Here is a 13,307-nt window from a genome sequence, read left to right as displayed (position 1 = left end):
ACTGTTAATAAGTTTTAGAGAAACAAGAGGCCCATGGGCCTTAACGGTCACCTGAGTCCTACAGTATTTATTTTGTTGTTGAAATATGAAGTGGAGATAATGATGTCAATCATCCCTACCAATTTGAGTAAAAAATAATCGAAGTATAACGTTAAGTAAGGTTTGTCAGGACCATGAGTTGATCATTCCTAGACAGAGTTTCAGTTAAATCGGCCAATTAGTACTTGATTTAAAGTTTGATTTTTTTTTTTTCAAAATAGCGGCTGTGGCGGTCGTATTGCATTTTTAAAAACACTTCGTCAAGACCATGAGTTGACCATTCCTACCAAGTTTCAGTTCAATCGGCCCACTAAAACTTGACCTTAAGTTTGAAATAGTTTTTCAAAATGGCGGCCATAGCAGCCATATTGGATTTCTGATCGATCCGAAAAACAACAACACTTTGTCATGGAGATGTCAGTAACATTCCCATTAAGTATCAATGAAATCCCTTCCACAGTATTTCAGCCTAAGTTGAAAATGTAAAATGTTAACGGACGCAGGACGACGGACGAAGAAGGATAGCAATTAAATTCAGCTTTTAAGCTCAGGTGACCTAAAAAACCCGAGTAGATCTATATCAGCGATTTTTGTAGGTTTCTTTCCCCAGACAAGTCATGAACATCATTTACAAAAAGATAATATTACGTTCTGAAAATGTGGGAAAGTCCCACAGGAAAACCATAAATCCACGATTTAAACATCTGTTTCCCAAAAATCACTGACATGTATTCAGCACGGAAACGACATAACCTTACAACCTTGTTACATCAGTACATATAAAACAAGAAACCGCTGATGGAGATATGGCCGGATTGCTACAGTACATTTTCATGTAAAGCATCACATGTGATAAGCATCCTTTAAGATACATTAAGCCATGCAAGTTTAGTTGATGTAGGATAATAAATAACTTGGAAACTGAGCTTAACCATTCTTCTTAACCTTAGTGCAGACAGACAGACGGACGGACGGACGGGAATCCCCAATCTATAAGCCGTGATTGTGTTGCAATCCGACCAATTATGCAAAGCATATACACACAGTACAGAAATAGCATAACTTCACAACCTTATTATACCTATATACTGTACATATGTAATTTATGTAGAGCATATATATACACTCGGTAAGGAAACAGCGTAACAGTACAACTATACAACTCTATATGTATCTATAATTAGGTAAAGCGTTTACACTCGGAATGTAACTGGGAAACCTTATAATACACATACAATGTATATAGACTTACTTCAGAATCATACATCCATTATAGATAACTGAGAAACCAGGCGATTTGACATCAGATCTAAAGCTTTTACGATGTGGATTGACTTTCCCATTGATAATTAAGAGCTTACCCATATAACAGGTGTGTTTTCCAGCAGACAAAACGTTAGTGGCACACTTCACTTCTTTAAACGATCAACATACTAAACAATGATTTCATATCTCACATTTGGGTGATTTCACACTGACGCATGGTAGAATGCTTCGTTTTGGGATATGATGTGTAATAATGCCTGTATTATGAAAAGTTCTTTTTTTAAAGAAAAAGAAAAAGAATAATGTCTGTATCTCTAAAGGATATTTTACAATATCCCATACATAATTAAATGCATCACAAATTAGTTTTAAAAAATATCGCTTTGACAACAAGATTTTTTCATTTAGGGTGAAACTGAGATAAATCACTAACTTAAACATGTCTTCATACAAACGTTTACACAGCATTGTTTGTTCAAACGGCTGCAGTTTCATCTCGTGTTTTAATGAGGTCCGAGACGAATTGTGGAGAATCAGTAATGTTATTCCTTTATGCACTAACTAAATATCAGTTGAGAATCCGATTCCATAATAAAATAGCCCTATTCAATGAAAAAACACCATCAAGGTTTTTGAAATGGAAAAATGGGAAAATGTCAGTATGTCTGAGACAGGATTTTGATACAAAAACTTATTATACACATTTTTGATACAAAGTACAATTAGTTGCCATATTATCACTATAAATAAATCCTTAAAAAAGGTATAAAAAATAGGATTCGTTGAGATGATGTATTGATGATTAATTGTCTCAGTTAAATTGTATATCAGTGATTGGTGACGTTTTACTTCTCGCGCAATCTTCTTCTAGATGAAAAGTGTAACAAATTTGTATACAGGGTGAGTAAAAATCACGAAATGTAAATAACCTACAGTTTTATTTACACGAGGCAAAACACAGATGGAGAAAAAAAATATATTCTCAAGTTAAGTAGATTGTGGTTTTTGAAAACAAACGTTTATTGAAGAAACACTTGCACAACCTATTTTTTTGTAATTATTTAAAAACATAGAGTTATACACTATATTCAGTAACAAAGAACATGACAAACACTTTACAGGATATTGTGATTGTATTCTGTCATATTTCTATTACTGTTAACATAACATAACAAGGCTGGCCTTCGTTGTATTAAGTCATTGTTGAATAACATCTTCGAAAGATGAAGAAATAAGGTCAGTACCGTTTTCACTAAATGTTTATTATAAAGTATATTGGTAAAATTGTAAACTTTTATTTAAGTCTTAATTAATTCTTGTTTTCATCAAACAGAAAACTGAAATACTCGTCCTTGTCTGTTCGTGATTGAAATGCAGATGTATCTGGTGGATAACGACTACCATGGTGTAGACATCCATCATAGCTCGTCATGTAGAACATCCCCTTCCACATAGTCCGGCACCTCGAACGACACCAGGGGACAATCACCCTTAATGTTGTTACAGAAAAGCTTTTTAAGTGAGGCTGTATTGATTATATCGAAGCCTACATCCCCTCCAAACGTAGAAGGTTTCCAGTATTTGGGGCTACATATCGGGTTAGCCATGAGTCCCTTTACAGAGTAGGGACCACCCATTTCAACTATAGAGGATCCAAATACCGACCGGTAGCGCCTCTTTTCCATGATAAGTCCCACATAAAATTCTACAGCGTTGATGTCACCATACTCCTCCTCCAAGGCCTTCGCTAACTCTTTGTTACCTGTTATGTAGCAGATACGTTATGTTAATGTGAGGTGGAACATATAACCACGGATAATAATTTGTGAACCGCTTTGAGACGACCTACAAACTAGGTTGTGATAAAGCGGTATATAAGAACCTTGAACTATTATTATTATTATTATGTCAATGGGTACATTATCACAATCAGTTATAAAAAAAACTTTACGATAACATTAATAATCCTGTTAGAAATCAATTAAATGTACAAAAATAAGTTATTATAGTACATTAAAACATCACTCTGTCACCATTTCTCCCGCAAAGCATTGGCATATTCAAAGGGTTGGAGATACATCAAGAAAGAAGTAGAAAGTTGATGCCAAAACAAAAGGAAAAGGGGACTTTGACATAAGCATGGTGGCAAATAAATATTCAAGACCACACACTTGTGTTTTTCTAACGAATCAGAAAGCACTCATTTATTGCGCGGATGAATATATTCACGAGTGCGCATGTGTGTGGTCTTGCTTTTATCACATACCTTCCGTATTTGGAAGAGATCAATACAACGATTTTATAAACTTTGTTTTCTTTTGCAAATACTGGGAACTTTTCAGTTCGCACATGTGCAATACAGAACGTTGTATTACTATAAAAAGATTCAACAGGTATGTGATAAAATGAGGGCCCTTATAATGAAGTTGTATTGTAATTTTTTGTTTTATTACAAAAGAAAATCTATTTTGCTGGATGGTGATCCCAATTACCTGTCATTTCCTCAAAGGTTTTGAAGGCAGGCAGGTTGAACTTTTTCCTGTATTGGTTGTAGGGCTGCAGCCTGAGCTGGCGTCCCTGTTTGAGCAGATCTGTTACCACAGGGATAGTCAATGGACCATGGTTAAAGGGACCAAACTGCACAACAAGAAATCTTAGCTTTAGTCAAAGGTTATAATAAAAAAATAAGTTATAGATTATGAATATGTCTGTATACTATTATATGACACAGATTCAATGATCTGTGTTCATTGATTTCAACAATATTCTAAAACAGGACTACCCTGGTAATACATTCTTAAGTTCTTTAAATATTTGGTACAGTGAATTTTGTAAAAGTCTTCAAGTGAACATACCGCTCCAGCCCGTTGTCTTGACAGAGAATCCACAAAATCGTGCATGCCATGTTTGAGAACGACCTCTGGGTGATATACGAATTCTCGGAGGCTGTAGGTGGTGCCACTGACGTTGAACTCACTGGGCATCAGTGGATGCCAGTGGTAAAGATGGTTGAACTCGACTGTGATTCTGTTCTGGTACTGGAACTGCTCACCAAACAGGAGTTCTGGTCTGAACAGCAGCTGGTAGTTATAGTGACTCAAGTGCTGCACATAGTCCTCTATCACTATTTTGATTGTCTCCCCTTAAACATTAAAATTCAATCATTATACATGTACCTGTACAATAGATACAATCCCCCTTTGTAATAAAAAAAAACATTTCTCATTGCTAGTATTTGATACAAATATACCCAGTTTTAATTTAGTCATTATGATAAACATCAGTCACGATTGTCGTCCCTGAAACAATGGACAATGGTAGGAGTCGGACCTGTCATAATTTAAATGGTCTCCCCTTAACAATAAAATACACATCTTGTAATCATTTTTCAATCAACTACCCAATATAATAAGAGTTTCAGTGTTTATTATAACCTACCCAGTATAAGAAGTGTTTGGTGGGCCATAATCTTCCATTTTTTTAATCGGTGAGTCTCTTTGTCAGAATCCACTGGGCAATCTGGACTTCTTGGAACTTTAAAGGGAAAATTAACGAAAGGACGATGGATAAAACACCATGGCATCAGCTCAGATGGTTCATTTTTGTCCAGGGGAGCTTATAAGTAGTGATTTAATGTTTATAACCTACCCAGTATAACGAGTTTGCCAGTCTGGTACAATCTTTCATCATCCCAGTCAGGATGTTCAGTTTTGAGGATGTCGCACACACGATTATGTTCCCGCAGCCAAATGGTGGCATACATAAAGAGGCCAGGCAGCAGTCCAAACACCTTCTGACCAATGGCAAACCTCCTTTCCTCAGGGGTACCAGGGGGGTACACCATATCCACGGGGGCATCCTTCTCCAGCGGGGGGTACTCCTCCCCCTGTATTAACTAATAACACAAAACTCCTATCAGCTGGTTGACAACATTCACATAGGATCTTACATGAGTTTCCATTACATATGAGATTTATGAAATGAATCTAAGAATTTTTCAATTAAGCGAGCCTCTGGAGAGCTAAATTGAAAAATTTGTGACGATTTTCATAAATTCATATGAAATGAAAACGAGTGTAAGATCTTTTTTTTATCACATAATCAAGATTTGTGGCATTTATTCGTGTAAAACGACAATTTTCATGCAACCTTGAAATGTAACAAGAGGCCCATGGGCCTTAACGGTCACCTGAGTCTATAGTATTTATTTTTGTTGTTGAAATATGTACCAATTTGAGTAAAAAATAGTATAATGTTAACTTAACTTTGTCAGGACCATGAGCTGATCATTCCTAGACCAATTTTAAGTGAGATCGGCCTATTAGAACTTAGTAGCAAAATAGCGGCCATGGCAGCCAAATTGTATTTCTGATTGACCCGAAAAATAACAACACTTTGTCAGGACCATGATTCGATCATTCCTACAAAGTTTCAGTTCAATCGGCCAAGTAGATCTTTACTTTAAGTTTGAAATAGTTTACCAAAATGGCAGCCGTGGTGGCCATATTGGATTTCTGATCGACCCGAAAAATAACAACACTTTGTCAGGACCATGAGTCAATCATTCCTACAAAGTTTCAGTTCAATCGGCCTAGCAGAACTTGACTTTAAGTTTGAAATATGTTTTCAAAATGGTGGCCGTGGCGGCCATATTGGATTTATGATTGACCTGAAAAATAACAACACTTTGTCAGGACCATGAGTCGATCATTCCTACAAACTTTAAGTTCAATCGGTCCAGCAGAACTTGACTTTAAGTTTGAAATAGGTTTTCAAAATGGCGGCCGTGGCGGCCATATTGGATTTCTGATCGACCCGAAAAATAACAACACTTTGTCAGGACCATGAGGCGATCATTCCTATCAACTTTCAGTTCAATCGGCCCAGCAGAACTTGACTTTAAGTTTGAAATGTAAAATGTTAACGGACGACGGACGACGGACGACGGACGACGACGGACGAAAACGGATAGCAATAGGTCACTTGAGCTAAAGCTCAGGTGACCTAAAAATCTGCCATTTTGACTCCAGTGCGTCAGTCTGTGACGTCATGCACTTGTCCTAGGCCTGACGTCACAATTGAAACAATTTAAAACTTACAACCAATCACAGGGCCGATAGGTCATATTACATGGTTTAATACGCCAAAAAGATATGACATGGGTATACTCACTGGATAACACGATACATTGTGTGATAAATGATATCACTCTTTCTAGTTGTTACACTAGGAACAATTAGTTTGACACAATAACATAAACATAAGCCATACAAGTGATGTATAAGTCATAAACGTGAAGCTACAAAGCAGTGTTATAAACATAGTCATGAATTACACTCCTGGCATTGGTTTCAGGACCGTAACTTACGGGTAGATAGTACCTCCATGGCAACTCACCCAACCTCTTTGTAGCAAATACTTCATTTTTAACTATAAGATATTATTATCGAATTTTATACCTGTGTTTTCAGTTTTCCGTCTTTAAAAGTTCGCAGTTTAGCCTCTGCATCTTTATCTTTGCCGTAAACATGGGTGACGTCAACCTGTTTTAAAGTAAACAGTAAAACTTAAAGCATAAAATGGTCATACCTACATGTATATTATTATTATGAAGGCATATTTATTTACAGTGAACAGTGTTTTTTCCATTCAAATAACATTTCTACAAATAATCAGTTCTGTATACCCCTATATACACTACAAAAACACAAATTTAAGGTGACAAAATAATTAGGCGACGTCTTCGACATTTAATTAAGATAAATGATCATCCAATTTACAAATCACTTGTGGTTACTTTACCAAAATTTCAATGGTCATAGGGAAATATAAAGAAAAATGTAATATTCTCATAAGGCCAAAAAAAATATATAGTCTGTTTAGGGTTTTTGGTCATGTGATTATGACCCTACTATTGTATGTAAAACAAAGAATTACATAAACAAGGTTCATTTGGAGGCAAATTGTGCTCCATATGATGACATTTAGCGCCAACACGGAGCTGGAAGCCATTTTATAATGCAAGGAACCTTCTAAAATTCGAAAATCAGCGGGGTTTTTTTCTTTTTTTTTTCATCAAAAAGTTTTGGGTTGGGGGTAAAAACCTAGGGTCGGTCGGGAACCCTAAACAGACACTTTTTTTTTTTTTGGCCTAAGATATTTCTTACCCCATGTCCTCCCCACTGATACTGTGGACCATTTTTAACGTCAGTCTTGAAAAACTGATGTGTAAAATGCTGTGCAAAGAAGCTGAATAAAGCACTTGTTCCCATGGGTTCCGGGAGAAACTTCTTCCTTACGAAGAACTTTTTGACTATTCTATCCACATCAGGCATTTCCTTTTTACCTGTGATAATTAAAACAATTGCATGAGATCAATGGAATATATAATGCAAACAAATATCAAATGCCATCTTCAGAAACAATGAGCATTGAAAATAAAACATGTGTTTACTTTCATAAGTGTCTGGAATTATCTAAAAGATAATCCTACACTGGTACATAATGCACTTCTGATTTATGTCAGAGTTAAGGGTACAGTTGTGTGACCGCACACCGTGCATACATCGTTCACACACCGTCCGCACATCGTCCACACATGGTGCGCACAACTGTGCGATTTGACAATCGTTCGCCCTGTTGTGCGGCCCTCTCCGCACAACTGTGCGATTTGGTACAATTTGTTGATCAATATTACGGAATAAAAAAAATACGGAAGGCTCGTACTAGTATACAATAATTTACACTGTATTTATTATTGTAATTTCTCATCACAATAATTAACATTATGTACAATTTTACAATGCATGTAACACAGTATTATAGTGACTGTACACTGTCAAGAATGGATTTGGCTCCTAGCTAGGTAACAGAACAGATAAATAACAATTTGATGAGTGACCGGAGTTTTACCTGGCCTGTGCCTAACGGGTAGAGCTGATATGTGATACCGTATACCGTTATGAAAACACAATTGGATGTTTAGTATTTGTTATTTGCATTCGTTTTAATCTAAAGCTCCCCTTCATCTGGTTTTCACACATTGGCGGGTTACCTAAGTGCCCCGGCGGGGGAAAACTACTGTCCAGGTACAAAGTGGCTATGTTTACCTGTGTTGCCGAGGCTGTTTTGTAAGGTTGGTTAAAAAACACTGAAAACGCCATTTTTAAAGTAAAGACAGAAAGATAAGCTTGTAGATGAAGCTAGAATAGGGAAGGAAACATACTAAAAAAATCAAGTTTATATGTCTAAACAGCAAACCATATATATAGTTATGCCATTCCTCAATTTACACCAACCATGATTGTTATCGCACAACGTTCGTCGATCGTCCGCACAAATGTGCGCAAGCAATGATCGTCCAATTTTTTATCGTGCGCACATCGTGTAACGTTGTGCGATCCCACAACTGCATATGCTATCTTACACATTACACCTATGTCAGAGTTAAGGGTATATATACTATCTCACATATAACACCTATAATTTATGTCAGAGTTAAGGGTTTATGCTATCTCACACGTTACACTTATGATTAATGTCAGAGTTAAGGGGGTATGCTATCTCACATATTACACCTATGTCAGAGTTAAGGGTATATATGCTATCTCACACGTTACACCTATGCTATATGTCAGAGTTAAGGGTATATGCTACATTTCATATTATAATATTGACCTGTGAGTTAAGGATGTAATGTTTAAAAAATAATTGTGTACAATGAAGGAAAATTGACATCACTCTAGGAATAATGTTTTATTAACAGCATTTGAAGATTTTAACATAATTAACATCTTTCGACCTTGAATATAGGTGAAGTGTTACATTTTAATCTTATCAAAGTTGACAGTTGACATGCCAAATTTCATGACTCTAAGCATTATGAATCTTGACAAAGAGTGGTTTGAAGCTTTTAACACCTTTGACATTTGTGGCCTTGAATATGAGTCAAGCCCTTCACCCCAGCAAGCTTTACGCCAAATAACATGAACTTTAAATTTATAGTTCACAAAACCATGGCATAAACTCACAGGCACTTTGTACCAGGTGAACTAATAACTGGTGGAGCTTGCAGACTTCAGGTTTATACTCACCCCAAACACCCATGGGTGTGGGACAGTTGTAGGGCACGGGTGGCAGTGTGCGCGCATAGTATGTCGTATTGAAGTTGGCATCCAGTGTGATGTAGGAGTGTTCTGAGGTGTAGGTGACAGGGCTATCTATCATGTCCGACCTCACTGTAAATACAAAACGGTTTATATCCAAGTGTCCGACAAAATAATTCATACATGTATTGTTTTAATGGAAGTATAGTGTATGATCTCCAGCTTTGCTATTAGAAGATGGAAAGGGATACTAACCACTTAGCTATGGGTGATTGAATGTTGCACTTTACAATTAAAAAAATATAAAAAAAAATCTGACTTTAACACTTACGAATCCTACACATACCATAGAAATCCACTAGTAGGTGGCTTCTGTGTACATTCCAGTGATAGTAAGGTTTATACTCACATGTGTAGACCTTCTTCATGACAGCATTACGTAGGAAATTCACGCTGTTGACTGTGTCCCATAACCAGTTGTAGTGAGTTAACAAATAATGGGTGGTGTCCGGGCTCGGCTTCAGCCATAACTTGACGCGCTTCAGAAAGGTTGCTAACAAAAAAATGCAAGTTCTACAAATCAATTTTTCCAGAATCAGATCTTCAATTTAACCAATAGCCCCCTTATAAAACAAACAGCTCCTTTACATAATTACTCACTTCCTTATAAAACAACCAGCTCCTTTACATAATTACTCACTCCCTTGCATAACAACCAGCTCCTTTATATAATTACTCACTCCCTTACATAAAAACCAGTTCCTTTACATAATTACTCACTCCCTTACATAACAACCAGTTCCTTTGCATAATTACTCATTCCCTTATGTAACAACCAGCTTCTTTACATAATTACTCACTCCCTTACATAACAACCAGCTCCTTAACAGAATTACTCACTCCCTTACGTAACAACTAGCTCCTTTACATAATTACTCACTCCCTTACGTAACAACCAGCTCCTTTACATAATTACTCACTCCCTTACGTAACAACTAGCTCCTTTACATAATTACTCACTCCCTTACGTAAAAACTAGCTCCTTTACATAATTACTCACTCCCTTACGAAACAACTAGCTCCTTTACAGAACAACCAGCTCTTTCATCTAGCAAATGATCCCTTACACGACGACTACCTGTACTTATGACAACTACCTGTACTTACGACAACTACCTGTACTTATGACAACTACCTGTACTTACGACAACTACCTGTACTTACGACAACTACCTGTACTTATGACAACTACCTGTACTTACGACAACTACCTGTACTTATGACAACTACCTGTACTTACGACAACTACCTGCACTTACGACAACTACCTGTACTTACAACAGCTACCTGTACTTACGACAGCTACCTGTACTTACAACAGCTACCTGTACTTATGACAACTACCTGTACTTACGACAGCTACCTGTTCTTACGACAGCTACCTGTACTTACGACAACTTCCTGTACTTATGACAACTACCTGTACTTACGACAGCTACCTGTACTTACAACGACTACCTGTACTTTGTACTTACGGGTTTCACACAGAGTTCCGTAGAAGTCTGTACTGGTACAGTCACACTGGAAGCCCTCCATGCCTGTGGTCATACATACCCCTCCATTCTCACAGGGATAGGAACAACAGCTAGTGTCTGTAACACAGAGGGGACATTTTTATACCAGGCATTCACTATAACACAGGGTACAGTCTTAAATGGGAGGATTCACTATAACATAGGGGACTGTCTTAAATGGGAGGATTCACTATAACATAGGGGACTGTCTTAAATGGGAGGATTCACTTTAATACAGGGGACTGTCTTAAATGGGAGGATTCACTACACATAGGGGACTGTCTTAAATGGGAGGATTCACTATAACACAGGGGACTGTCTTAAATGGGAGGATTCACTATAACATTGGGGACTGTCTTAATGGGAGGATTCACGTTAACACAGGGTACAGTCTTAAATAACAGGATTCACTTTAATACAGGGGACTGTCTTAAATGGGAGGATTCACTATAAACAGGGGACTGTCTTAAATGGGAGGATTCACTATAACACAGGGGACTGTCTTAAATGGGAGGATTCACTACACATAGGGGACTGTCTTAATGGGAGGATTCACTATAGCACAGGGGACTGTCTTAAATGGGAGGATTCACTATCACATAGAGGACTGTCTAAATGGGAGGATTCACTATGACACAGGGGACTGTCTTAATGGGAGGATTCACTATAACACAGGGGACTGTCTTAAATGGTAGGATTAACTTTAAAACAGGGGACTGTCTTAAATGGGAGGATTCATTATTACACAGGGGACTGTCTTAAATGGGAGGATTAACTACAAAACAGGGGACTGTCTTAACTTGAAGGATTCACTACAACACAGGGGACTTTCTTAACTTGGAGGATTCACTACAACACAGGGGACTGTCTTAAATGGGAGGATTCACTACAACACAGGGGACTGTCTTAACTTGGAGGATTCACTACAACACAGGGAACTGTCTTAAATGGGAGGAATCACTATAACATAGGGACTGTTTTAAATGGGAGGATTCATGTTAACACAGGGTACTGTCTTAAATGGGAGGAGGATTCACTACAACACAGGGGACTGTCTTAAATGGGAGGAGGATTCACTATAACACAGGGGACTGTCTTAAATGGGAGGAGGATTCACTATAACACAGGGGACTGTCTTAAATGGGAGGATTCACTATAACACAGGGGACTGTCTTAAATGGGAGGATTCACTATAACACAGGGGACTGTCTTAAATGGGAGGATTCACTATAACACAGGGGACTGTCTTAAATGGGAGGATTCACTATAACACAGGGGACTGTCTTAAATGGGAGGATTCACTATAACACAGGGGACTGTCTTAAATGGGAGGATTCACTATAACACAGGGGACTGTCTTAAATGGGAGGATTCACTATAACACAGGGGACTGTCTTAAATGGGAGGATTCACTATAACACAGGGGACTGTCTTAAATGGGAGGATTCACTATAACACAGGGGACTGTCTTAAATGGGAGGATTCACTATAACACAGGGGACTGTCTTAAATGGGAGGATTCACTATAACACAGGGGACTGTCTTAAATGGGAGGATTCACTATAACACAGGGGACTGTCTTAAATGGGAGGATTCACTATAACACAGGGGACTGTCTTAAATGGGAGGATTCACTATAACACAGGGGACTGTCTTAAATGGGAGGATTCACTATAACACAGGGGACTGTCTTAAATGGGAGGATTCACTATAACACAGGGGACTGTCTTAAATGGGAGGATTCACTATAACACAGGGGACTGTCTTAAATGGGAGGATTCACTATAACACAGGGGACTGTCTTAAATGGGAGGATTCACTATAACACAGGGGACTGTCTTAAATGGGAGGATTCACTATAACACAGGGGACTGTCTTAAATGGGAGGATTCACTATAACACAGGGGACTGTCTTAAATGGGAGGATTCACTATAACACAGGGGACTGTCTTAAATGGGAGGATTCACTATAACACAGGGGACTGTCTTAAATGGGAGGATTCACTATAACACAGGGGACTGTCTTAAATGGGAGGATTCACTATAACACAGGGGACTGTCTTAAATGGGAGGATTCACTATAACACAGGGGACTGTCTTAAATGGGAGGATTCACTATAACACAGGGGACTGTCTTAAATGGGAGGATTCACTATAACACAGGGGACTGTCTTAAATGGGAGGATTCACTATAACACAGGGGACTGTCTTAAATGGGAGGATTCACTATAACACAGGGGACTGTCTTAAATGGGAGGATTCACTATAACACAGGGGACTGTCTTAAATGGGAGGATTCACTATAACACAGGGGACTGTCTTA

The 13,307-nt window shown here is 37.9% G+C and overlaps 1 protein-coding gene across 7 annotated transcripts in view; it reads right to left on the bottom strand.

Moving 5' to 3' along the window:
- Positions 1 to 2,305: 2,305 nt before the first annotated feature.
- The window catches only part of LOC110451344 (prostaglandin G/H synthase 2-like), a 46,230-nt gene continuing 35,228 nt past the window's right edge, over positions 2,306 to 13,307 (bottom strand). For all 7 annotated transcript variants that reach the window (XM_021499311.1, XM_021499310.1, XM_021499307.1 and 4 more), the window contains 9 exons: positions 10,946 to 11,062; positions 9,820 to 9,963; positions 9,399 to 9,542; positions 7,473 to 7,651; positions 6,765 to 6,848; positions 4,954 to 5,200; positions 4,161 to 4,447; positions 3,798 to 3,942; positions 2,306 to 3,067 (listed from right to left, as the gene is read on the bottom strand). In XM_021499311.1, the coding sequence (XP_021354986.1) occupies positions 2,724 to 3,067; positions 3,798 to 3,942; positions 4,161 to 4,447; positions 4,954 to 5,200; positions 6,765 to 6,848; positions 7,473 to 7,651; positions 9,399 to 9,542; positions 9,820 to 9,963; positions 10,946 to 11,062 (1,691 nt within the window). In that variant the 3' untranslated portion in view covers positions 2,306 to 2,723. The remainder of the gene's footprint in view (positions 3,068 to 3,797; positions 3,943 to 4,160; positions 4,448 to 4,953; positions 5,201 to 6,764; positions 6,849 to 7,472; positions 7,652 to 9,398; positions 9,543 to 9,819; positions 9,964 to 10,945; positions 11,063 to 13,307) is intronic.

Source organism: Mizuhopecten yessoensis, unplaced genomic scaffold (assembly GCF_002113885.1).
Source record: "Mizuhopecten yessoensis strain PY_sf001 unplaced genomic scaffold, ASM211388v2 scaffold5965, whole genome shotgun sequence".
Taxonomy (NCBI): domain Eukaryota; kingdom Metazoa; phylum Mollusca; class Bivalvia; order Pectinida; family Pectinidae; genus Mizuhopecten; species Mizuhopecten yessoensis.
This window is presented reverse-complemented; position numbering and strand designations above follow the sequence as displayed.